This window comes from Zootermopsis nevadensis, unplaced genomic scaffold (genome assembly GCF_977971745.1).
Source record: "Zootermopsis nevadensis isolate Lab colony 2312 unplaced genomic scaffold, Znev_1.0 Znev_ptg000027l, whole genome shotgun sequence".
Taxonomy (NCBI): domain Eukaryota; kingdom Metazoa; phylum Arthropoda; class Insecta; order Blattodea; family Termopsidae; genus Zootermopsis; species Zootermopsis nevadensis.
In genome coordinates, this window is record NW_028259159.1 from 5120818 (window position 1) to 5148766 (window position 27949).

At 35.7% G+C, this 27949-nt stretch overlaps 1 protein-coding gene across 15 annotated transcripts in view; it reads left to right on the forward strand.

Annotated features, from left to right (window-relative positions):
* LOC110832276 (metabotropic glutamate receptor 2) overlaps positions 1 to 27949 on the forward strand; it is a 299409-nt gene that overhangs the window by 147876 nt on the left and 123584 nt on the right. For all 15 annotated transcript variants that reach the window (XR_015537258.1, XR_015537257.1, XR_015537253.1 and 12 more), the window contains 2 exons: positions 525 to 669; positions 20294 to 20545. Coding sequence is in view for 5 of the 15 variants with exons in the window: in XM_087356481.1 (XP_087212607.1) it covers positions 525 to 669; positions 20294 to 20545 (397 nt within the window). In the remaining 10 variants the exon portion in view is untranslated. The remainder of the gene's footprint in view (positions 1 to 524; positions 670 to 20293; positions 20546 to 27949) is intronic.

Genomic DNA, 27949 nt, shown 5'->3' on the forward strand with positions numbered 1-27949 from the left:
ACGGAACAACTGATATATATATATATATTTTTTTTTTACAAACTACTATAATAGTACATTTCCTCACACGAAGTACTGAAGCCATAAACTCAACAGTAATTTTTTCTTAATAACAGCAGCAATTTCTGATGTGTATGTTTTTTGTTAATTATAAGTATAATATAAAATTGTATCTAATGTAACCTTTTTAAGTACAATGAAAGGAGGTTTTGAAGCTTTTTAAATTTTTCCCCGTGTATAAATGTTTCTCACGCACAAATGAATAATTTTATTTTAACCTTGTCGATCGTAATGCTGAGTAAACTTTGAAGGTGGTTACAAACTCATTTAATGATGAAAGTGATACGTCTATTCGAATCATCAGCACATGCAACCATAAACAACAACACAAACCAAATGGTTACTCCCATTAGAACGTCACGACTCCTATGGTCTAAACACACTTACATAACCCTTTAATGAAGACAGCTTACCTGAGATATAGTATCCATGGCGGAATATTATTGAATTTTTTTTTTCCTCAGGCATTCGAAGAGTTGGAGACGTTGTTGGCGAAGCATGCCATTTGCATCGCTGTCAAGGAGAAGTTGGTAAAGGATTCAGGAGTCGCTGATGATTCTGCGTATGACAGCATAGTGCTGAAGTTACTCACCAAACCCCGCGCCAGAGGTGAGTTTTGATTTCGTTGTATCAGAAAACCACATGGAGACTGACGAGTTCTTTGAAAATAGTCTAAGCACTGATACTTCACTGCACCTTCTTTCTTCTGTGAAACTTTCTATGGGCCTTATATATTTTTTACGATCTGCATATTTAACAACTTGCCAGGTACATAGTTCAAACGGTAGGCGTAATTCTCTTCATCCGAATAAACATACCGATTTAGAATTTATGTAAAACATTACTGTACTTGACACTCGTGTACGTACTTGTTCGTTGGGTCTCTATGAGGGGTTATAAATTGACTGAATATCAAGTTAAAATATGTCGATTAAAATTGCAATTATTCCAGCTCAATTACGCTGAACTTCGGGACTACTAATTAATACGGGCATGTAACAAAGCTAGTCGAATGGAGATTTAAATAGACTTTCCATTAATGAGTACAGGCATAAAAAGTATTACTCGGTTATTTTGATAGTTTGATAGTAACATGGTCGAAAAATCAATTGCCCAAACTTGCGTACCAAATAATTGGTTTGTTTTTTGAAGATTTATAAGTATAGTGAATGGGGCTTTTGTAGTATTGTCAAAAGTCTTTCTTTTTTTTTCCCTGCTGATTCGTATTTTATTTAGAAGAGGTCCACTGTTTGATTTCGTGGCTAGTTGGCTGGCCAATCCAATTTTAGCTTTCTATCAGTCTCACCAGGCAGATTTTGGGACAGTATTTAAAATAAGTTGTATAACTTCTGGTTGCAGAATGCGTGTAGGACGTTCGACGGATATCGTATTGTTGGTTGACACTTATTTTGTAGAGGACATTCAAACAGATTTAGATTTTTTATTTAGTGTTCTGTCTGACGACAGGTCCATATGAACAGGATCCTTCCATCCTTTTCTCTTCTCGGACTGGGACCTGTTCATATACGTTCTTGGCAGATGATCCAGAAGTGGTTTGCCATTGCCTTCTTCTGTGTGTGAATGGAGTAATTGTTGGGATGCCACGGAGGAAAACTCCGTGTTGCCTAGACCACGGCCTTGCCCAACACAAGTTATAAATTCGGGCACCGCCGGGAATCGAACCCGAGACCCCAGGATTACAAGGCCAGCGTTCTAACCGCTAGACCACCGAAAGTATTAATTATTCTGATCTTGTTTGTCCTTGTCATAAAACAAATAGAATGACATAAAGTTGATTTTTTTGGTCTTCGACTTTGTGTCGGATAACAATCGATCGATGAATGTATCTGTGGAGCCGTGTGTAATTTCTTATAATTTTGCACTTAATTCTTATACGAAGCACTTTGGGTGAGGGGTGTTAACTCTAATCTCATGTAATAAATTTCTCTGTGGGTTTAATCCAGACCAAGAGATCGGCCTTAAAGCAAGTACTACTTATTTCAACCTCACAGTAAGAGCAGTGAGTGGTTTTATTACGTTGATACGCGTTTGCTGTGGCATGAAAAGTCTGCACGTAAACACCTGAACAGAAAAAGCGAGACAAGATACAAAAACACAAACTTTGTTCATAAAATCTGAACGGAATGGTCGAATTTCTTCTGGAAGTATAAGTTTAGGCGGTAATCAAGTTTTAATTTTTGGGAAACTTTTCGATATCTCGTGGTTTCTAGCGTAGGATTAGAACAAAGAAGATTGTTTGTTATAATGGAAGTTTCAGGTCAGGACTTGCTTTCGTCTTGTTTAACGAAGTTAAACGCCTTTTGCATCCACATATTAGGCTGTTCATGTAAAGGAATTTTATACTATATTTTATCTGTGTTCGGATTACAGAACTGCTAAACGTATTCTTCGTAATATATCCACATAACATTTTTATAACAGAAGTTAATAGCACCTAAATTAATTTGGTTACTTTCCACTAGAATTTAAGAAATCTGGACTTAATGTAGTTTGGCTGTAAGAATGTAACATCGAGTAGATGATAAATGCCAGTATAATTATGTGACAGTTTCTGGCGATGATGATATTTGAATTAGACCGTTCGATTATTAATGTCGTGAATAACACCAACAAATTCATTTGCAGGAACACATTAAAAATTAGACTAAGAAGAATAAAAACATTTGAGACATGAAAATTTATAAATTGGCCTGACGTGGTTCAAATGTCAAAGTGTCCAGTGTGAACCTTTACTCGTATTAAGTGTCCTCGAAGAAGACGTTGTTTTTGTTAAAAAGAAAGCCCAGAAAATTTGTAATGACATTTGCAGCAATGGCTCACCTATCTGAATTAAGTGTCCTCGGCCAATTTATTCTGCCTATGAAAACGTTAATAATAAATAAAACATTTAGGTCTCTTCGTTTTCAGCGAAGTCTCCTAAAATGTAAGGAATTAAAAATAAAATGATAATTTCGCCAACTATCAAATTGAGAGAAAATCGAAATGGTGACAGGAGTTATCCAATATTCTTAGTATATTTTCGGTTTTATAGAGTCAGTCGATGTGATGATAGTCGCCACATAGTTTGTAAGATAGGAAGGCACGTACGTACGTGTAAACCATTCCTCCCGATGTATGTAATTAGTTAAAGTTCCTGTTGTTGAAATATTTCCGGGGGCGCATGAAGAATGGTTATGAAAAGGCAACTTCACCTCTGCAGAAAACAAAGCCTTTCTTGTAAACGGCACCAGCTGCTGTTTCACGAACAATGGCGTTTCTGACATGCAATCCTCGCTTTTCTTCCATTGTGCTAGCAGTTAAGTTCCGCAAGGGATTTCGTAAAGCGAGATTCTACTCAGCATTTTCAAGAAGTTTATTATTATAATTAGGGTTTACGGTACCGAACTACAGAAAAAAAACCCCGAACAATTAGAAATCAACAATTTTATAGGCCTGAATTAAAAGATAGATGCAATGAAACGATGGATTATTACATGCATCACATAAGTACAAAAAAAATCCATTAGGAAAAAAAATTATCCTTTGTAACTTTTTCTGTAATTTTAATTGATCCGAAGACACTGACCTGAATGGGGTCGTATTTTATGGGGTCCGAAGGAGAGATGATGGTGATGGGATTTGGAAGGACTTGCGTTTGAATTAAAAGTAAAATAGTTCTTTTAAAGATATCGTTCAATGCACAATCACAATTTTACGATTAAAACTATTAGGTCGTGTGACAGGAACATTACTTTATATGGCTGGCTGTTATTGTCGGTATCTGGGGAAAAAAAATCCGTATTTACCGTTAATTTCGAATTTTGGCTGGATGATTTTGGTTGTGGTTGATAGTGATTGGTCAGAACTTGTAATTTACATGTTACGGTTTAGATTTTAATTTATTCGTGCGTTATTAATCACTGATTCAGACTGACGAAAAATATTATTTTCACTCATATCGTTAGTTCCAAAGAACTTCTCGCAGCTTGAAATCGCTAATTATATTTTTCACTATTTAAAAATGCGCAGGTCGTATTTTCGAATAATTACCTCCTTATCGAGTGCGTTCTGATTTCCACCTTTCGTCTTCCGGAAACATTTTTACCTCCAGCATGCAGCTAAAGTTAGTTCATTATTACGCTATTAATTTCTTTCAGTGTCTGAGTTTTAATACAATGAAAGTTAACATCAAAAGACATAAAATGTTTTAAATAATGATATTATCTTATAAGGAATTGCGCGAGAAAGAATAAGGAAACGAACTTAATTTGAAAAATGTGACGACAATACTGATAAGAAAATATTTGTTTTGTCTTTGTGGTAAAATTGGCTGTGGTCCCACAGTTGTTTTACGTGTCAATCCTTGAAACAGCATACTTCCCTTTAAGAGGCTGGCCACGTAGGTTAATAGACCATACGAACTGGTAAATAGTCATATGGCGTGCAGGATTTCGTTTGCGCTAGTACACGAGATACGATTCTGTCCAATTTATTTTACGCCGTCTGCTTCTCACGTCCCATTTTCTTATAATTTTTGACGTCAAGGTCACGAGGCCTTGACGATGATTGACTAGCGACTGAAATCACGTGTCTTGTCTCCTTGCGCCTAGTTACGTGATGCCTCTCGCAGAGGTCAACAAAACTTTTTTTACGCTTCGAATAAGAGGAAAATTAATGCGTGATTCGTGGCAATCATGAGTCCGTGTTAGAATGTACATCACGTGAACTAGCATCTCCCAGGACGTTGTATAGGAACACCTGACTCTGCTTCGACTTATCGCTTTCTCAGTAGCTCAGAACCACGGTCTACTAACACCTTGCGTAAACAGAAGAGAGTTGCTAATCCCTGACAGCAAAGTGAGGGCGAGGAAACCATAAATCTGCCACCAAACTCCATCCAGCATCCACATAACCCTGTTCAGCTATGCATGTCATCCTCAGTGAATAGCATATTGTAAAATACATGTACAGATTAGAAGAATGTTGAATATTTAACGAATGGAATGGAATTAAACCGAGAATAAGTGGTCATGACACGAAAATAGAACGGGAGACAGATTGAATGTCACAGATGGCACTGGAATGTAAAACGAATGGCGAAATATTTTCAGAAATGCTTCAACTTTTATTTTAAATATTGAACACTGAATTTAGTATACATTTTCTTTTCTGTATACTCAGAGGTTCAGAAAGACGGTCGGATTCACATTGTGTTGTGCGTCGTTTAAATAATAGAGAATAACTTACATTTAACCATTCAATGTCACACAAAATGAGTATGAAATAGCACTTGTGCTACATTTTAGTTTTACTGAAATAAGCTTCCCAAACACACCGAAGAGTTCAAGGATGGAAGACAGATATATATATATATATATATATATCAATGTATCTTTATTCAAACTCACCAGATATGAATTTCTTTCGTGTTCAGTCTTTTGCCTCTTCAGTTTGTCTTGATAGTGTCTTTTTTGTTTTCCTCATTTTCAATATCCCTCAACTTCTTCTTCAATCTCCTTATTTTTACGTGGCCCTTTCTTGCATATATAGCCAGTTCCTTCTACCGTCCAGCTATATTTACCCTCTGCCTTTTTGAGTTCTACGCCGTGTAGTCATCATAAACAGAATCCAATATACAGATTTAAATAAATCCACGTTCGTCGATGTTTTTTGATCTGTTATGTTATGAGCTTCGCAATTCTGTCTGTTTTTGGACTGAATCTCATGAATCACATTCCCGTATTCTTTTCTGCATAAATGCCTGTGCTCGTTATTTTATATATGACCCTCTCTTCTTTATTATAAAACTTTATAAAAGCGTGAAATTTCAGGTTCTTATGGTCTCACGATTATAATGGGATCCTGTGTAATGTAATCGTTTCAGAGGTACCCTAATGATGAAGGCAGTAAGCGTCTCTGAAACGTCGGTAAACTCCTTTTAGGTTGTTCAACATTACCGAAGACAATTATCTTCTTGTTAAGTATGGGTTGTCACATAATTAGCTTCTACGAGGCAAATGAATGAAATGTAGAATGCACCCACCATCTTGTTGACATAACTAAAAAGTTTTTGTATTTATAGAAAATCAGTCAGTAAGTCTAAAAAGTATAATCTGTGTAGTAAAGCAGCGTTAGGACATTTCACCTGATACTAATTTCGAAAATAACTTTCAACAATAAATAGGTAATTCACAATTTTATTATGTATGTTACACGAGCAACGAATAAGTTCTAAGTGCGTCAAACCACCAATATGCTGGAGTACAGAAGTCTAGTTTTTCACTGGGCGTGACAGATTTAAATATCCCTATCATAGTAAAACAATATTTACCTTAAACCTTCGGGCCACTCAATCTTTGGGACACGCTGTATAAGGGTTATGTTGCTGAACATCAGAGATTTTACTCCTGGAAGAAGATACTAAAACACTATGAAGTAGAAAATAAGAATTTTCAACTCTCTCGTTCGGGAATTAACCAATCTACAGTTGCATAATATTAACGGGTATTTTATGTTCATTGAGGTTTCCCTCCCTGCGTTCGTGCCAAAATTCGGATGATGTCTTAAAACAGACCACAAACGATACTTCCTTAGAAAGTATTCCATATTAAGTTTATAGTTTTGATGCGTCATGTTTGTGTTTAATATTCACATATATATTTGTTATTCAAGTCATATACACAAACTTTTAAATTATTGGTGTTAAAATTTAAAATTTAAAATTGATATTATGCGCCATTTATCGTTAACTCGATGTTACAATGTTGCGCTTTAATATTTCTACATGTTTAGATGTCATAACATAGAATAGTTTTAAATATAAAAACCTGAAGATGATGCTATGACATCGAAACATGTAGAAATATTAAAGCGCAACATTGTAACATCGAGTTAACGATAAATGGCGCATAATATCAATTTTAAATTTTAAATTTTAACACCAACAATTTAAAAGTTTGTGTATATGACTTGAATAACAAATATATATGTGAATATTCCATATTAATTACCGTGGTCTTCCAGTATTTTTGAATCTAACAAAATTTGTATTTGAAACATCACTAAATAAAGAATTAATTATTAATTTACTGTTTTGTGTAATGTTATTTGTAGGTATCTTTTGATAGTTAATAAATAAATGAATTTCAAACAGCTTGTCCCTTGGAATAATTTTACGTACGCAAAATTTTTGAGCGTGCATTTTCTTTAGTTCCTAAACTGACTTCACTCACAAGTTACAGACAGATAAGCGCGAATTATTACAGGAACAACTGATTACTGATAGGTTACATGAAACATTGTGACATAAATAGAAAAGGAATTGTAACATCAAGGAAGATAAATGATAGAAATGTGACCATAAACTAATATTATGTGGAGCACAGGACCGAATTGACTTGTTAGCGAATTATTTCTTTATGTGAGGACAACTGGAATGCACGACTATGGATATAAAGCACTTTTGTTATTAGTATGTCACGAAAGCATCCATTAGACCGTGCGGACAAAAACAAAACAAATGTTTGTGAAATTAATTAAATTACAAAACTGGCTGTTGTATGCTGTTTTGCAAATATTTAACGGAGTGAGTGGGTAGACGGAACAGCCGAATCATAATGTTTCCCAGTTTCATTAAAATTAGTAACGTTACAAAAGTCCAGTCAGTTTTAACCAGACAGTCACTTAACGTGACAGGCCTAACTACTTTTGATAAACTATTTAACGAATAGTGAGATTTCAGGTTTCCATGGCGGGAAATACGAAGTTGAATATTTTCTGAAATGTTCAACCTCGTAATCTAGTAGAAGTTTACCGACTTTCCAGAGATGCTTGCTGCCCTGACGATGGAGGCATTAAACACCATTGAAACGTCAGCATAATTCTATTAGACTACACGACGAAACATGACGGAAGTCTGTCATCTTCTTTAATGATGAGATATTCTTGTAAATGCTATTTTTAAATCGGAATTCAGAAATTACACACGCATTTTACTTCTCAAAGATATAAGAAATTTTTCGGAAATATTTTGGAGAACTTTCATATATACTAGTTCGTTTTTATGCGCAGATTTAGGAATATGTGAAAAAATGTATTTTTTTTGTTTAATTATATTTTTACGGATTTCTGATTATTTACAGTTTACATTAAAAACTAAACTTTTGATAAGGAAGTTTGGATTTATTTACAAACGCTATAAACGTCTTAATTATCCACATAATAATAATAATAATAATAATAATACATTCCATATATTTAATATATAAATTTAAGAGTGTTGATTTCAGTTACAGATATTTAAAGCAGTATAATGTTCTAATTTTTGACGTTACAATGCTAACATCCTAAATGCTAATGTTGTTCGCTTCGGGCTTTCATATTCTCGCGGGCCGAAATTTCGGTCTCTTAGGTGTTACCTCTTCAGGGAAAAACTCAGCTGGTTTGTGCGATTTGTGTGGCAGTGTTATGAACTTGAGGACTCGCGACTAAGCCAGTAGGAATTCCCACTACACAGAACTTTCCTAATTCCTCTTTAGTTTAGTTACCAATACGGATTTACGTAGTTAATGATATCAGGGTGTTACAGCTTGGAATCAACCAAGACTATTCGTCATACGTCTGTGTTTATTTATATTGTCTTCTTCTTACATCCTGAAGAAGCGCTTAACCCTAATTCATTCATCGTCAGGGTAAGCGTGTGATCCAATCCTTTTACACATCTGTAACTAGCAATTCAATTCCTTTGTGCTGTTTATGCACGACAAATGTGTTTCTGATTCGGATGTATTTTCTGTGAGTCTATACAAACTTTTCTATTAAAAAGATACTACAAATATTAAACCTCACACAATTCATTTTAAACCCATTCTTCATACAATCGGTTCATCTGAGAACATACGATTGAAAGAAATCCATTATAAACAAACCTAACAAGTGTGTTTATATATACCAGGCGCAAATGCATGAGTATTAATTTTTTTTTTCTCCAAACGTACTACAGTATACTTCCATGGAATTTTATGTTTACTGCATTATGCACTGTGTTGGGTTTATATCTCGCTGTTTTTGTTCATGAACCATCGTTTGAACTTTAGCTTATCATCTTTAAGTAACTGAAGCACAGACACGCAAAATACAGTCCCCTCAAATCCTGTTTTGTCCATATCACACATCATGAGAATTATTTTCACGTTTCTCATGGTTCGATGCTCAGTCATTTAGAGTGGTGATTGTGATGACGGATGACTGCTGTATATAAACTGATACGAAAACATTAATCATTTCAAAGGCAGCTGCAGGAGGAATATCTCTGTATTCACAAATTGAATTATGATATAGTTTTTAATGTAAATTAATATATGACATGGGCTGTGAGGATGATAAATGGATGGAGTTGGCTCAGAATAGTAACTGGCTTAGGTGTTGTCGGCGTTAGTTACATATTATCCGATAGAGTAAGAAATCTTAATTAACTTATTTGCTTTCATTTTGGTTATTTCACAATGATTCACTCGTTATGTAGTAACAGTGGACTTGTTTTTTAAAAAAAGGCGTTTGTTATTATGCAGTGTTGGTTTGCTGGATCGGTATGAGTGGTGAGTAAAATTAGGTCTTCATGCTGGAAGTTGTCGTAAATTTGCTGAGGTAAAATACGTGTGTCCGATTCAAAGATGCGAGCTGTAATTATTGCGTCTTACGAACGGTGATAGGATGTAACAACTTAGGGTAAATGAACAAGGCCTTTCAGGTCAAGGGGTTCTTCAGCCTATTTTGGAGTTTTGGAGTCTGGAAAATGAATGTGTTCTGAAGTTGATTAACCTGTAGGTTACTGCTCTTGGACGATGTATCTGAACCAGGGACTTCCATATTTCTTTCCGTCCGTGTCTTATTTCACAACTGTCACTTGTTGCGTATCATTATGCCGGCTTCTTTCTTTCTTTCTTTTTTCTTTTATATTTTTCTTTGTTTCATCGCATATTTCTTTCTCACACCTGTGGCTTAACCACCTTAGAACTACAGGAAAGTGTTACATTTTAAGTAGCTAGTAATTATGAAATATTCTTCGCATCAGTGTAATTGTCTCTTCACCAGTTGATACAGCGTTGTTAATAAGCCATGGGAATTATCCCCACCGACTCCGCTGTCTCCCTATCTCTCCAAGCCGCCAGGAATCAAGACACTTTTCCCACTGCTAAGCGGCCTCAGCGTGATGCTGGCACCTCATCTCCGTTCACTGCCGTGGTTAAGAAAACGCGTAGCTATACCTCCACTCACTTAATTAATTACAGGGATAACTTTGTCCATTTACCGGCGTTCATCAATTCCCTGTTAGGTTTAGGTTTTTTCCTGTGAATTAGCATCTTTTATAAAACCAGGAAGGTGTTAATATGCTCATATAAATTCATAATTGGTGTCAATTTAAGGTACTTCAAGCCAGTCCACACCTTTTGCACTACACTACTGCAATATCATTTTTAATATTATCCTTTCGCGTAAGCAGTCCCAAGTATTGTTGTTCGTAATCCGTAACCAGGCCGTCACATGCGTCTTCTCTACGTGTCCCGCCCTAATCAATATATTTTCTGCAGCTGATGTTTTCAGGACCGCTGATAGCGGTAACATGGAAGAAGGACTGTCCTCGTAACCTCCCACCCCAACTGTAAATCAGAGAATCTGTCAGGACCACACCAACCGATGAAAAGGACTTCTTTCTTATATAAATTTAGTTTTCATTTTAACGTCTCTCACTGAAGTGACACGAAGTTTTCAAATGAGGAAAACATTTCATTCTGATATGAAACTTTATCAATAATAACATTATATATATATATATATATATATATATATATATAATTTACTCAGGATTCCAGTATCTGGATTCGCTGTTAGCCAAGTAAATTGTATCTGTTTTATTATTATCATCGATTTTTAAATTTACATTTGTTTGTTATTATTATTATTTGTTCTTTATCTTATAACGCGTTATCTCTAGACATTTCATATAATTAACGGTATATTTAAGTTTTAAAGCATACTTGCTTAAAGGATTGCTTTTAAGCAACGTGTCCCGTTCTTAAAGCTAACAGCATTCTGTCGATGCAAAGTTTCTTTCCGAATGCTGTGAGGTTGAAATGTGGACAAAGAGTTTCCACTTCACTGCTGGCTTCATTAGGTAATGTCTTTATTCTGTTTTCTATTCATGTACAGACACATACAGCCTACAAAAAAATGGAGGTTTTGTGTTTGAAATTTCTTTTGTTTCCTTTGTATTAAGGTGCTTTGTGATTCGCCGTAAATTAATGAAACAGACTTAGCAGGGCGTGTGTAGCCATAAAGTATAGTAAAAAAAAAACATTGTTCATTTCTTTAGCGCGTGGGTGTAAATACTAAGTACTTCGCTGCACATAAAACGCGAAATAGAAAGCTCCGATAACAATATGCTATTTAACGCTTTGAAGCACGAAGTTCATCCAAATACTATTTAAAAATTCATTCCTACCTCAAAGAGAACGCGCCCCGTTTTCATTACAAAGATCAGTTGGTTTATGTTCTTACGGAAATAATTGATGTTTGTCCTGAGAATCGTATGAAACCAGTAACTACAATGTGGGGGAAAAAATTTAAAAAAAAAATGTTTATTTTCGCAATATTCGGTGCGTATATTTTTCATTGTGCTTCAAACGATCGAACAGATCATAATTTCTTACTGATGAAGGCCGAGTAGACTATTCAGTAATGTTTTCCCCCCTGTTCTCTCCACCCTGTCAAAATGTTAATGCTAATTTATACACTTTTGGGCAGTTGTGAAAAATAAAGCAAACATAACCAGGTTTCCGAACACAATTAACAATTATTCCTTACGTTTAGGTAGTATTTCAACCCTCTTAATGCTACAAACGAGATGTCTCGTTTGGAAACGCATCATTTTTCCACTGCTTTGTATGAGATTACTTATTAGTTCAAGTGAAAATGATTCTTTACTCGCATGTCACTAAGTTATAAAATAAATGTTTATGTTTTATGAGGAACAGAAAATTTGTCTCGCCGTAGAAATTTGAACGCAAAAGAAGGTGTTGAATGTAATCAGCATTAACACTTTGTACGTGTGGTGCGACGTGGGTACACTACATTATATGTATTATATTACTTTACAACACTTCAGACCAACATTAAACTGCATTACACACAAACAGAACAGGTGATAATGGAAGACTGAGGATTGCGTGTTTAGTATTTTGTCTGTTATCCGTGTTGTTTGCAAGTTTTAATGAATATTCACCTATTGTGTTTCTCGTTAAATGATCATGTTTATGCAACATTTGGGTCTTAGTATTACGGGTACTGCTGCAAGAGATGGGAAGTAACTTTCTTCCTATGCTTATTGAAAAGTTATCCATTTTAATTCATATAGATATCTGATTATGATAACAAAATCTTGCTTTTATATCTGGTTACCGAAATGCCGTTGATTTGATTATATAGGAATGTATTTTTTTTGTGTGTGTAAATTATAGAAATGTTAATCGAGGTCATTAAACGCACGTTTCAATAAAATTGTCATTTCGTAATTGAGCCTGAAACAGAATGTCGTTTAAGTTTAGAGTTATTACGTTTATAGTAAATGATTATTTCTGTGTAATGTAAACGTTTGTAAGTGCCAAGTACGAAAAGCTTTCGCTTCTTAGTTACAGAATTTTGCACACGCACTGAATAAAACGCACTTCTCCTTTAAAACTTGCCTACATTTTTCTCCTTTATACCTAAGAAAGTACGTTCCTGTTACTCAACCACATATCACCACAGCGTTACACATTTTTTTTTCATTTAATTTATCTGTACTGCTGATTCACATTATAAAGTATCACTTAAATTATTATATTATAAAATTGCGTGTGCCTCTTTTGCTATTCAGGGTACGTAGTACACTGTACCATGTTTCTTTAGAATTTGAGATAATTTATTCTGCCTAGAGATAAAGATGATTCTGCGTTCTGATCCTTTGTTGAAGACACTGTATTCCATAACCCGCCCTTTGTTTCATAGCAGGGCGCCTCGCAGTTGTATCTCAGTATGTACGTATGATTTTAACATATGATATACAGGGTGTTTAAAAAAAATCCGTCTGCATCTATTGAAATAAGTGTTGGAAATGGAAAGTAATTTAAGAGTCCCTGTGAATACACTCGCTCCCTCTTGTTATTTATTGTGCAAGTTTTTATCTGTTTAGTTCATACCCTGTATGACATATGAGAAACAGTCATGTGTTATATGTAATTGTATTAAATTTTGCGTGCTAAAAATTTTCTACTCTATCTTATGGCCTTTGGAGTGGTTGGCTACATTTGGCCTGTATTGTAACATAAATTCTTCTTACCACCACTTATGCATTCTTCATACGTTTACTGTCATAGCGAACGAGGGGTTCGCAGTTTGAATCTAGTTACAACAAAGACACTCTAAGTGTCTAGGATGGGAAATATGGTCAATTTTTCTTGAATTATGTAAATTCTGCCACAGTTGTCCCTCTAACCGAGGACACGGACGTAGGTTGAATTTAAAAAAAAAATACAGTATGAGACAGTTTGCTTACCCGTTCCAAATGGTGTTTGGTGGCGCTGTGGTAGAGCAGAGTTCGATTACTCGCACTTGGCGCCAGCCACAATATGGTGGCTGACCTGTATTCTGGTTCAAGAGTTCAAGACCAGTCCCACAAACACAGTTAATGCAGTGGGTTAATAATGAAGTAGCTAATATTGTTACTGGGTAGGATACTGTATTGTAAGCTGTTCGTAGAGTTTTCAAATAATTTTATAAGTCTCGAAATATAACCAGAAATGTAAATTTTTAAGTCAGGGTCTTCGACTTATAGCGTCAGACACTTTTGAAATCACGGCCTTTGGAGGATTGTCGCACTCGCTTGCATATGCGATTTTCGTGCAATGTGATTCCCAAACTGCGCATTAAAAAATTTGCATAAAAGTAGGTAATTATTGACTTTAGAAGCATTCTTAATTAAAAGTTACAAAAAAAAATCATTTTTTTATATTGATCATGCGTGTCTGACTGTCGACTTGTCTGCCTATAACGCCTCAAAAATCTTTCAACCGATTTTCATGATATTTGGTGTTGCGGTGTTTTTCTAAAAGGTTTATATGCCGATATTATTTTAATACATTCACGAAAAAGAAAGAACTCTACATATAATATCTACCTTAAATTAGGCTACAACCTCTTTCCTCACATTTCGTACTAATTCACGATCATTAATTGTGCTATCATTCCACGCTGTATAGTCTGAGGTACTGAGAGCGTCGGTAAACAGTCCGCAAATCTTTAAATATAAATAACGCATCTACGTACAGGTTACGATACTGTGCAGTTAAAGTTTTACTTGTAGTAGCTTATTGAATACAAGGATGACTGTCTTAATTAGATGTTACGCCGTGTAGTCTAACAGAGTATTACCGACGTTTCGGATACGCTTGCTGCCTCCAAGATGATGGAAGCAGCAAGCAAGACTACACAGGGCAACATCTAAGAAAGCAGTCATTCCCGTAGTCTTTACTATGAGAAACTGAAATCTGGTTTATTGAATAATTTTAACACAGAATAATGTTTAAAAAATTAACGTTTCCGACATTTCTGTACGCTGAATGGAAGGTAGCCTATGACGTTGCCAAGGTAACGGTTTACTCCGCAGAAACATACATACTCCTGCATAATATCTTAACTCAGAAACGTCGAAGGTCATGTCGATTTCTGGCATTCTGTAGAGCGAGATTAAGTTGTGAATGAACTTAATACGTCACTCAGAAGAGCCTGCCGCTAACAAAGCCACTTGAGTTGAAGTTCGCTTTTCACTTTTTCGACAGATTTCATTATGGTCCTTTCTTAACACTCTTCCTTGTAAGTTTTCTCCGTTTACATTACCTGCCACTCTTTCAGCGAGACCTGAACACTTACTCTTTTGTCTCAGACGCGTTCATGAGGCTCGTCAGTGTATAACAGAAGGCAGACGTAATCAGCGGCATTTCTGATCTAGCTCGCTATTAAAAAAAAACAGACTGGCAGCTCAATATAAGTTTTAAACAAGTTTTTCTGAGTTGTCAACGAGGAATTTTAGTAGCCCTACATATTTTAAAGACTCATTTATAACTAGTTTAGTTTCACAGAATTTTGAATATGTTTCTATAACACTGACACGTTTTAGTACGCGAATCTATATAGTACTATATTTTTATTTAGTGTTCTGTCTGCCGACAGGTCCATATGAACAGGATCCTTCCATCCTTTTCTCGGACTGGGACCTGTTCATATACGTTCTTGGCAGATGATCCAGAAGTGGTTTGCCATTGCCTTCTTCTGTGTGTGTGAATGGAGTAATTGTTGGGATGCCACGGAGAAACCGTACTATATTAACATTTAATTTTAATATAAAATATGCATGTTTACACTATGAAGGACACTAATGCCTAAAGCGTTTCGACCTCAAGAGGTCATCATCAGTGGCAAAAAAACAAGTTAAATCTTATAATAGAAATAAAAAGATTATGATTTTTTTTAACAGAGCATGAAGGTAAATTCTTTACAAAACCAAATTTAGTAACACTTCACTGGATGTTGACACTTTTTAGTACGCGAATCCATATAATATATTAACATTTAATTTTATTTAAACCTGAGATATTGTTCACGACTCGCACATGTGGATACTTCTCAAATAATCAAGTCATAAGTAATTTTATTATTCACTTATTTAGACATGTAAATATTTATATTATGTTATTATATATACATATGTTACATTTCTTGAGTTGTCCAATCATTTGAGTGGGGTGATAAGTGTTGTTATTGGACAATACTAATGCACAAAATCATGTCTTGCTTTTTACGTGGAAGGTTAGTTCAGGAATCCCGCATTCATAGGGCCGAACGTCGTGCTTAGGGTTGGTATCCTTGAGGGATCAACGGTTGAAGTTAGTCACGTAGCATTATTTGCCTAAGAATTTGAAATAAATAAATATGGCGAAGACTTGAGACTTGATGGTCGTATCTGGTAAATTTAAGTTAGTCGACATCTGAATTGGTGGAAACAATGCAGGAAATGGATAATATTACATGTTATTGTTATTAATTTGTAGTTAATATACTACTTCGCCGTGTAGGTTGAATTATTTGAAGAAGAGTTGTTGAAATGAATTAATTTCACACATCATTTTGTGTGGTTTGTACTTATGCACAATTTCTTCAGAACATTTTCAGTTATTTTCAGAAGTTTGGGATGGATTATATATCCTCGGAGCCAATTTTCCGTGCTAGAGCGAAATTCCCAAGTTCCTTTCTGATTATCAACCCCCCCACCCCACCCTTCGAACCAATTCTCGTAGGTGTATAAAAACAATGGCGCACACGCCATTATCAGTGCTCGAAGCGAAAAAGCTACTTTGTTTAAGCATCGATTTTCAATACCTGTTCACTCACCCCTCACCCTTTCTACGTAGTTTTATTCTTAAAACAACCCCTACCTTGAGAATTTCATTTTTCGAGTAGATATAAAATTGTCCTGTTACAGGAACCCTCCCAGATATTATTCTTTGTAACTCTGAAAACTCACGGTAAAATACTTACGCATTGGGTTAGTTTTTCTCAAATGTTGCATAAAATTTTTCATAACAAGCTGTGATTGGATGTCTATTGATGTGTTTCGCATGTTATCTACGTTACGTAATTTTCCTCAGGTCCAGAAGCAGGGAAATCATTATTTTAGTTGGAGATATTATGTTTTTGGGGGCGGTGAGGATGATGAAATTAATCTTTTGGGTTTTGCGTCGTGTAGATGTATCAGCAGATACTAATGTTTTGAATAAACGTGCTGTCTTCAGCCCTGAAGATGGATACAGTATGTTCCCCTGAAACACCAACATATACCGTCGAGTCTACATGATGCCAAACCCCAGAACTACAAACAACATTATTTTAGTTGCGTGTTTCCATAGGACCTACTGAAATCACGACACTTCATCCGTCTTCGAGATTAAGTCCATCACCTTCTGGATACTTTGCCTTACTGACCACTGTACTGAAATGTGGTATTCACGTTTACAAGTACAGAGCTGGTATCCTTGCGGAATATTGCGTTGTATAGTCTTGTAGAAGTTGACCGACGTTTCAGAGGTGCTTACACAGCCTTCGTCACCCTCTGAAGATTCTATAACCTTCTATGAGATTATATGAAGAAATATTCAAGACGACTGTCATGTTTACTCTGCAGGGATGTTAGGTGTCTGGACTGACGTGGTCTATAATTAAGTCCAGTGACATCGTCTGTCTTGAACCTTCGTTATCAACAACAAGATATCAGTATGGAATGTCATTGTATTATATTTGTATCCAAGAATTCATGTAATTTCTAAATATTTCATAATAAGGAACAATTTCTATGTTACGAATCAAATATTGTTTTAATAGTATTTTACACGTTTGTTTGACACGTGGTATGGATCTTTAAGGGCTCCCTCAGTTGGTATTTGTAGTATTTTCTCGAACTCACAGAATGATGGTTTTCGTACTTTTAGAATGCCTTGCAGTGTGAATCAGTGGTTAACCTGAAATTCCGGTTGAGTGAGCAAAGTTTTCCGGCCCGACTCCTTTCTGGAGATGAGATCAGTCGCTTCACTTTTTCAACCTCGCTCCTCTTCGTCACGAGTATGATGACCCAGGTGGCGTTACAAATTAATGCGGACGCGGAGTGAAGTAGGGTGGCAGAGTTGCTCGTTGTGTTACGGGGTCAAGCTACTTCTCATCTGTGGTCATAAAAGGAGCCTTCCGCGTTAAATATACTTGCACACTGCCAATAGACTTCTTTCCGAGTTTCTAAAATCCCGACGTGTTCATGAACATGTCTGTATCATGTGTACTGATTTCCGAAGTATAAACAAAGAATTTTTGATTCAATTTAGCGTTTCATAATCTTTTAGTTTTCACAATATACGTGATTCAGAAGTTGGGCATTTCGCTGTTGAACAAACCCGTAATTAATAACGTGTTTAATTGAAATATTAACAGCAGCAATTCCATGGAACACAATTTATCCTGGGAAGCCAGTAGCATGTTCACATAGACAAGAAATTCCCCGCCCTTTACAGAAACAGAATATTTATTACCGTGTACATACAAAGCCGCAGTTGATTCTTATCGCCAGCCATATTTGATTACGATCAATTTTAATATTAAATTTCGAGGTACGCCTAGGTATTCAGTGCGGTATTTTTCCTTTCAGGGCCCCTATCAGAGAATGTACGCATTTTTCATCAGCCACACTTGTGCTGTTTACCTTTCGTATCGTTTTCGATTTGACAATCCAAACAATATTTGGCTGACACTACAAATGATGTTTCTGAGGTCTAAGACCTTTGATATCAACAACTTCCCTGTGAGCCACATTTCCGGTTGATCGTAGTCTTTTAAAACAATTGGATGTTGTTTTTATTATTGTTGTTGATATTACTATTAAGAATTTAATTTATTTTTTTCTGTTTTTGTTTTTGTTTATCAAAAAGTTCTTTTCGTGTACTTTAAAGTCTAAGCCTTCCAACTTCCATGGAGATTAAAACCTCGTTCTCTTTTGTATCTGCGAGAGGACTTTGTGTTTGTAAGCCGGGATGTAGTTCAGTTAGTTAATGCGAGTTTAAACGACCGTGTAAAGACTGTGACCAACCGAACATAGACTTTTCCGGTATCGTTTAATAGGGGCGTATTTTTTTTGTAGACTGCTGCTGGAATTCGATTAGCTAAACTACAGAACGGCTCCAAACGTCATGTAAACTTATTATTTTGTTGGTTTTAATTCCTCGAGTTTTGCTGGTTTCGCTATGAAAATGCCCTTGAATTATTTTGTCTTAGCTACGGTATTGTACTTTTCATAGGAGCATATTTTGCGGGACTTCTGTGTAAATCCAACATTTGTTATATGTTACAATCCAGAGGACTAACATCCATGTGTTGCTTGCTGTCCGTCTCCCGAAAATTCGACCGGGATCTGTAATCTCTGTCGTCCTTTCGCAAAGATCAGCATTGCTCCACGATTACTTCCACGACCGTGTCCGATCGGTTAATATTGTAAAATGTTCTCGTAAATTAAGTTTCTCATTCCAAGAGTACCAACCTGACGAACTATAAGTTGGCGGACGGGTTGTCACTTCAAGATTTCTACCCTTAACAAGAACGTGCCTTTCTTCAGGGTATCCACGCTAACTCAGCAAATTGACAAAAATTAAGTTTGCAATTAAATTGCGTCATGATTACTCGACATAGAAACTGAAGCGTTTGTCGTATGTTAAACTGTGACTCTTTCCAGTAACTTCTTGCTACGTCATGTTCTTTGAACATAAAAGAATGATTTAATCTCGCCGCGTAACACTGAGAAGCTTTTACAAAAGAATTAGGATTGAACTGACTTGATTGTTCCCTTGTGTGCACGGAACATCCATCCATCCTGTCTGTACATCATTAGCCATCAGAAAGATGAAACCTCTTTGAGTCGTGGTTGAATCCCACAAGAGGATTATATTCGGCGATTTAAAAAAGATGGTTTACAGAACTTTTGAAACTTAGTAGCTTCCGTTATCGCCACATGATACGTTGTGATACTGTATGCAGTAACGTGAGCATCAACTTGTAATGGGATGATTCCATATCCTTTCAGAGCAAATAAAATAATGGGTTGGGAGGTCTTTCGTTAACTTTGTAAGACTTCCGATCTGTGCATTTTATTCTTTATAGTTTACTTAACGACGCTCTTGGTGTCTAGACTATATAGTGTCGGATGAGAGACGATGACCAAACGCCTTAGATATTGCACGCCCGCACGTCACCCTCGGCTACTTGAATGATGTTCACACTTTAGAACCTTGATTCTTTGAGATCGATTTGGATATGAAATATCTGCAATTCTTCGTGGAATGTTTGACCGAATATTTCGACCGAGAACTTTATAATCAAACCTGCTTCGTATTCATTTACAAATCTCGGTCAGGGGACCGAATATTCTTATAAAGGATTTTTCTCGGTTTTTACCTCTGTTCATCCAGGCAAAAGCCGTTCTGTATTCTTTCCGTTTTATTAATAATCGTATCACGAGGCGCTGTATACTTGGAACTAGCAACACAATCGTTGGAAAGCCACAAACATTAAACCGAAGTGTACGTTTGTTTGTTTGTTTGTTTTTTCCCAGGAGCCATTATCTTCGGGTCTGACCAGGAAGTGGCCGGCGTCATGCGAGCTGTGCAACGCAACAATGCAACGGGAAGCTTCTCGTGGATCGGTTCAGACGGCTGGAGTGCGCGCAGTCTCGTTTCCGACGGAAACGAGGCAGAGGTAGAAGGAACCCTGTCTGTGCAGCCTCAGGCCAACCCCGTCCGAGGGTTTGAGGAATACTTCCTGAACCTCACCGTGGAGAGTAATCGCCGAAACCCGTGGTTCGTCGGTGAGTACGCGATGTTTTATCACTGTCTTTTGTCCAGACGTGCTTATAATGTGTGTAAGTAGGGCTGCTTACAACAAGTAATTTGAGTATTTCTGCCCCCGCTGTCTTCATATCATTCCGTGTTTATGGCCAAGGGAACAAGAGGTTCAGATTGCGTTAAATTTGCCCCATATAATCTCCTGGTTTCGCATCGTCGCCATGTTTGTAATTTTTAACATATAAAATAACATACAAATTCATCGGGATTTTTATATTATTTTAAACCCTTTAATGAGTTCCTAACAAAAATTATATGTACTTCGAAAGTCTAAAGCTAAGCTTTATTTTCTTACTTAGTTAAGTTTCGCTGCTGTCTTTCCGAACTGCTAGGTTAGTTTTAATGAAAATAGGAAGAGATTGAAGACGGCGTCGTCTGTATTAGCGCGATATTCATACCAAATTTGGCGGATATCCATTATTTGGTTATTCCGTTTTAAAGAGGGCAGACACACGGACATGGTGGAATATAAAAATATATTTGATTGGTTAAGTAAATAGTTTTATAATATGTGTGTTTGAAGAGACGGTAAGAGTAATGCCTGACTTTATAAATATAATAGCCTTTGGCAATCGCTATTACCAGAAATATCCCAGCCAGACTTATTTCTGTTGGAATTTCTAAAGTAAAGAATAAACCACGAAGCTTGGAGGAATTGAACCAATATTGCACAATCTGTTGCCATCATTAACCCAGAAACACTTCGGGAAGTCGCGCTGAACACACTAAGACGCTCGTCTTCCAGAAGGTGTTGGACAGCATCTGGTGTAAAGGCTTTCTTTAAGTCCTTCCTGACAAAAATGAGATAAACAAGTTGTCTCTTTATATTCAGGCCACTAAAGCTTATATATAGAAACTGGTGTAGTTAGAGTTGCGTTTTAAATTAAACGCCCTGTAAGTATAGACTAAATTTCCCAGCTTTTAATTCCATACACAAAATAGAATGAAACTCCCAGTATATAAAATGCCCCAATACAGAGCAGTGTAATATTAGACTGCTCAGATGGCACAGACTTGATGAGATGAAGCTCACGTAGTTTAAAGTAATTCTGCCGACCTCATCAAGATGGTGCTTTCATCGAGTAGACATTCAGATACACAGATATATACAGCACTGTCTTTAATTGTACCTTTCCGTGAATCCTCATTATGTTTCAGTTTCTATAGAAACGTGAATTTAACTCGACATATACTAATTTTGTATGAAAACTACGAAAAGAGTCTTTAAGAAAAAGTAATCATTTATATAACCACTTATTTGAAACTTCTCATTAATACTGGGTCGTAATGCTTATACAAATATTTGTGTGGCATTGCATACCCTTATACGAGAGAAGTTTTTTAATATTTCATATTTATGTCAAAATTCATTTAGAATAAATATTTTTGATAGATCTGTTTCGTATTATTTTGCCTTGATTTTGGTGGGATATCAGTTCTTCTAGTATGCATTCTGTTAATGTATTATTTTTGTATAATATAAAATATCATAAAATATCGATAATTAATTAATAATTGACGCTAAGCAGGTGAAAATTTGTTAGAATATGAATATAGATAGAAATTGAATGCGAGATAGTTTTGTGCTATAAAATAATATAAACATACGTGAATGTGAAACTTTGCTTATACGTATATTTCATAGTCGGAATCAATACTAATTGAAATTATTCACAAAAGATGCATAACTCAATTTTATAACTATTAATTCGTAGGTCTTCTTAACCCCATTACATCAATTTAAGTCCTTGGTACAAAGTATTCTTTTCCCAGAAAGACTTGTTTTGTATTTTCTAAGGGTCGTTATCCGTACTAGCATGGAGCCACTTATTCATTTCGTCTGCTTAATTTTCTTTTTACTTGTCTTTACGTAACGGAAGTCTTCCAGGAAAGCGTTGCTTTTCGAAAAGACGAATTACGAGACCTTTTTATATTTTATGCATTGACGATTTCTCCATCAGTAAATATTAAGAAAATAAAAAGAGTTTCTTACGCTGTGTAGACTTGTTTATTTAAGGTTTCTAATCCAGGAACTGAATGCTTCTACTAAAGTTTTTTCTCTTTTGTTTCTTTACTGTTTAATTGATTTTTTCAATACAGTTCTCAAATATTCAACTCGGGGAAGAAATTAGACTCTCAGAAACTCCGCTGTTGATACTAATTTCATTCCTTCATTAAAAGTAGTTCCTTTAGGGAAAAATAAGGTCAGAGATCGTAATGTTTTTATTTAATACCGGATTCACTAAAAGATGTCCTGCCGTCTCCATTCTGTAAACTAGCTAATTAGATTCATATTTCTTACAATAAACGTATTCATTAGTGTTTGTTCCGAAATTGATGAGTGGTACTCTGTTATGATTTAGAGATGCACAAGAAATTTACATAAATGTTTTCTGATTTTTACACCTGTAATTTTTGATTTGTAGTAATAACTTCATTGTAGAGTTTTAGAAGTTCATGTGTGTCTTTTCGTATGAGTTGTGAAGCTTAATTTATGAACCTGGCACCCCATTAAGAACTTGTAATCGTTCACATGTCATTCTGTAGAAAAATGACAGTACAACAAAGTTTCTTCCTTGCCATATTCTTCAGACAACTAACTTAAAATGTGTACATTATAGATCATCCAGAGGTATGATCATCATGAATGATGGGTTTCGAAGGATATGTAGAAAGCTGCTGTGGTCTTTTTAAAAACACAGCCTTATAATTTTCTTAGATGGACTCAGGATGAATTAAAAATGAACATGTCAGGGTAAATGTAGTTCAGTCCGATAATTGAAGCCGTATGTCACAGAATACGAAGATGTGATGTGAATATCGATTTAATTCGTATTTTTTTCTCAATAAATACACCAAATAATGTATAAAATGTGTATCTTAAATGAACTGGATGTGAGGACGTTGGACTGGATTTGTCTAGCTCAGAACAAGAATCGACTGTCAGCTTTTATGAAAGTGGAAACGACATTTCAGATTCCGTGTAATGTGTGGATTGTTGACAGTCTGAGAAACTACCACCTTTTCTATTATTAGTGTTTCTTTCTCAAATATACAAATTTACTTGTTTGTAAATTTTAATCTCCAAAGGGTATTCGATTATCATTCTTCTGTTCCATTTCTTACATATAATTTCGTAGCACGACAACACGTCACAGTGTATTTTACTGGAAAACTAAACTCCCTGAGAACCTGTCTTTTGACAAGAGGATTTATTTTCATATTCATATATAGAGTCAGGGCGGCCAATTATTTTTACCCTCCTCCGGCATAACAAACACGACGCAACACTGCGCATTCTGTATTCGTACTTTTTTTTCCCCTTCTAGCTCTTATTATTTTAACAACGTTTTAGCGAATTCCGTCCCCGTGCATTGGACTGAAGATTCTATTTGTATTTCCTGTACTGCAGTGGAAAATAATTATTTGGTGTATAATATTGTTTTCTATGTTTCTTTAATGTAGGCATATATCCACATAGAAATACTAGACGAAATTTCATTAATATAAACAAGTTCGCGGATTTTCACGAAACTTGGTATCATCATCATCATCATCATCCCAATAGTCATAATTTTTAGATTTTTGTAATCAACAGATTACTATCAACATCACGAGCATGGGAATTTCTGATATGAGACCAGTAGTAACTTAATATAGTGGCATCTTAAAATTTCTCATGATAAAGGGGTTGAAAGATTATGCACCGTTTTTTTTAAAATGTAAAACAATATGGCCACCCTGCGATAAACAGGGACTCGTTGAACAGTGTATGCTTGGTTTGAGTCAAGTTTTATTCTGTTGGACAGAATTACGTCATTTTGAAACAAAACAATATCATCGGAATAAATTTTTAATTTAATATTATCAAACCAAAATTACAAAGTTAATTCCTTGGACTTGAATAAAGTTATAACCTTACCTACTGAGTGTGTGAAGGACAGTCAATTTTTGCAAGCTGATAGTCGGTCAGATAGTCAAAAAGACGCTCACCTTCCTTGGAACCTAAAGGCTCCAACACCCTATCATGGGTCAGATGATTACAGTTCATTCCCTTATACACTGTTCATTTAAGATGTTTTTCTAATATTATCCTGCAAATACGTGAACTTGACTCGAGTAGTTACAAACCTTCCTGTTTTCTTACTAAAATTTTATATGTTATTCTCATCGCCCCGTGTATTTAAACGTGACCTAAAGTTTAATTGTGTACTAAGAAACCTGTGGGGTAGAACGAAAATTTACTGTGAGTCTCAAAACGTATCTTTCGTAGGGCGATATTTGACAAATGAAACAGATGTGTTGATTTGTCTGCCTTGGGCTCCGGGCGCCAGTCTAAAAATGTTAGCCATTCCTGTACCCTGTTCACAAGGGAATTTTTAATTCCGATCGTGCTTTATGAAAGTGAGGCTGGAAATGAAATCCATCACGTTTTTCTCCCTGCTGGTATCGTTGTCGTCAATGCCAACATTAATGATTCTATCAACGCGTATAGGCGGGAAAAGTAAAACGCAATAGTGCGTAAGTAAAACGACGCCTCTCAGGAAGAATTGTTAGCCAGCCGCCGAACTTAAAATGTTCTGAAATATTTCACAGCTGACTTTTCCCGATAACTGAACCAAGGAAAACTAATAATTTTTTCATCGATTCAACGTCACTTACTAAGCATGAGAAGTTTCTGACAGGACGTTAAATACTTTTGAGTTAAATGAAATAAGACAGCAGTTTCCTGTTATATAAAACCGACAGCACGAAATCGACAGAAACATTATCGATACATTAATGATTTTTTTTTCTAATATAAGATTCAGATATCTGCAAGGAGTGCATTTAAATAATCAAAATTTAATAAAAAATAAAATAATAATACTCTGTAAAGGGTGGATACAGACGAAGGCGAACAGTTTTAGCGAACAGTTATCCAAATTCTCCACCTGTCATTCATCATTCCACTAGTATTGGACCATATTCATTTGTCACAGTCTATTAACAATGCGACAGGCCTGACCAGCCAGCTCGTCTTCACAACCTGATGAATTCAGAACAGATGAGAACTTTTCAATTACGTACCCTCGATATCAGACCAAGTTGCAGTCAATACGCCTTCGATCTCTGTGAATTAATGTTCGTGGTTATTATAGGAAGATCATGAAGACATTCTCCCTGCCATTTGTCTGTACTTACACAATTTGATTTGAATGTAGGACGTCTAACTAAACCAACTCAATCGCACCATGGATCAGAATCTTAATTGAGAAGTCTGCAGGCCAAAACATTTACCTCCTTTAGTGGAACCAAAATATTAATTACCATTTTCACAACAGCCAGCCAAAGGTCCATATTCTCCATCCCTATTTTTTTCTACAATACTTTTTTAATGTTATCCTTCTATCTACGTTTATATATTTGCAGCAGTCTCTTACCCTTAAAGTTTTTAACCAGAATATTATTTGAATTTCTAATCTCCTCCATGCATGCTACATGCCCCGCCAATCTCGCTTTTTTTTTTAATTATGTCATAGTACAATTAATTAAGTTGTTCATGAGGTTTTCTCATCCTCCTGAATCTTCATCCTTCTGAGGTGCAAGAATTCTGCTACATCCTCAATGAGACACATTGTGCTTCACAAAGCATCAGGTAAAATTATACTTATTTTTACAGTTTAAACTTGTGATTGCAATTTTTATTCGGTACTGTCTTTCCCAGATATTTAAACTTTGTCACTGTTTAAGTTTGTTTTAACTACATCTTATATCGTAGTCTGGCGCTAGGCACCTTAAGATTTCAACGGCAGAAGTTTCAATCGAAGATGGCTGTCTTCGGATTAGTTTTGTCGTGTAGTCTGGTAGAAGAATGTGCACGTCTTGGACGTGCTTGCATCATCAGGGTTGTGAATTAATAATAATTAGGCGAGCTGGATAAATCGTGGTTCATTAAGGTTGTTCTTCATTGGTAGGAGAAAGAAATTAGGAAAGAACAAAATTGCAGGAGCTTCATAATTAAAAACATGAACGTACGTTGTTAGCCTGAAATGGGAAACTAAGAGAATTCTTTTTTTGGAATAAAAGGAGGGAATATTGAAACACAGCATCGATGAGACACAAACAAGTGGCCCTGAATAGTTGCATGAGAATTATCTTCAATCCGGTTACAGACAGCCAACCACCATTTAACACTTCCCTCTTTGTTAATGTTAAATGGTGTTATTGTAGTTACGTTCCAACTCCACAGAGGCTGTTGAATTTGTAATGACGTTTCATCATATTACATTGCTTCGCTTGCTTATTTGTAACAATATTTGTGTAATATACGAACCTGGAATGAGACTGACGTTAAAATAGTATCAGTGTTGCCACAGCCAGCATTCAAAACGGCATTGTCCCTTAAGTAAAAAAATTAATTTGTTATATAAAATAATTTTCTCTTCTCCGTTTCATTCAGTCTGTGCTCGGAGGAGACCATTATATGTCAAGTATAATACATGCATTAATGTGTTCCAGTATTGTTTCGTCACTAGACAATCACATAAGAATTGTTATTGTGTCATAATGTACAACAAATTCCACAGGAACTATCATGGAATTGAACCCTGGTCTTCGCGGTTAGAATACGACGAGTAACAGGTCCGCTTTTAATCCCATTATGAATATCATTTTGGTCTCTTACACTTTTTCGAGAGGATTTTTTTTCATAGAATTTAATAAGCTTTCTAGGAAACCCATGGAAACACCTAAAATCTTTCATCTACGTATACTAACTACAGCTTTGTAGTACTTATTTTGACCAAATAGAATATCTTGACTTTAATCAGGCTACATAAGAATAATATGAAATATAAAGACAAAGGAATGATAAAATGGAAGCCTGGTAGGTACGTTCAGTTGCTGTCAGCTGTGCGAGCTGCTGCTTAAAAAGTGACGTGGCCCTAATGATGTGCCTTATCCCCCGGAGACGTTCAGTCATAATCTTTCATGTCTCAGAAGATTTTTCTACCGCTTAATAATTCCCAAGAACTGGCTATGACTTCACGTGAAGAAGAGATCTTAGAAGTTTTAACTTCTTCCTTGTAGTAATGTTTGCATTCGGCATATGTTAGTCAGAATGGTTCCAAAGACTAACATTTCGAAAGCCAAAAAGTCTTAGTTTTTGCCTTAAACAAATGTGCAGGAGACATTTTTACCACTGTACGGAATTACGACATTATCAGCATATACCATAAAGTTGGAATAATAATTAGATTTATGTTGAAATGCACTGAATATACAAGTTAATAGTTCATTAGACTCGCAATTAAAGTGGTCTTTAAATGGTGCAAGCTGGAAAATAATTAAAACAAGTTAATTAAATTTAGTGTAGGTCAGTCATG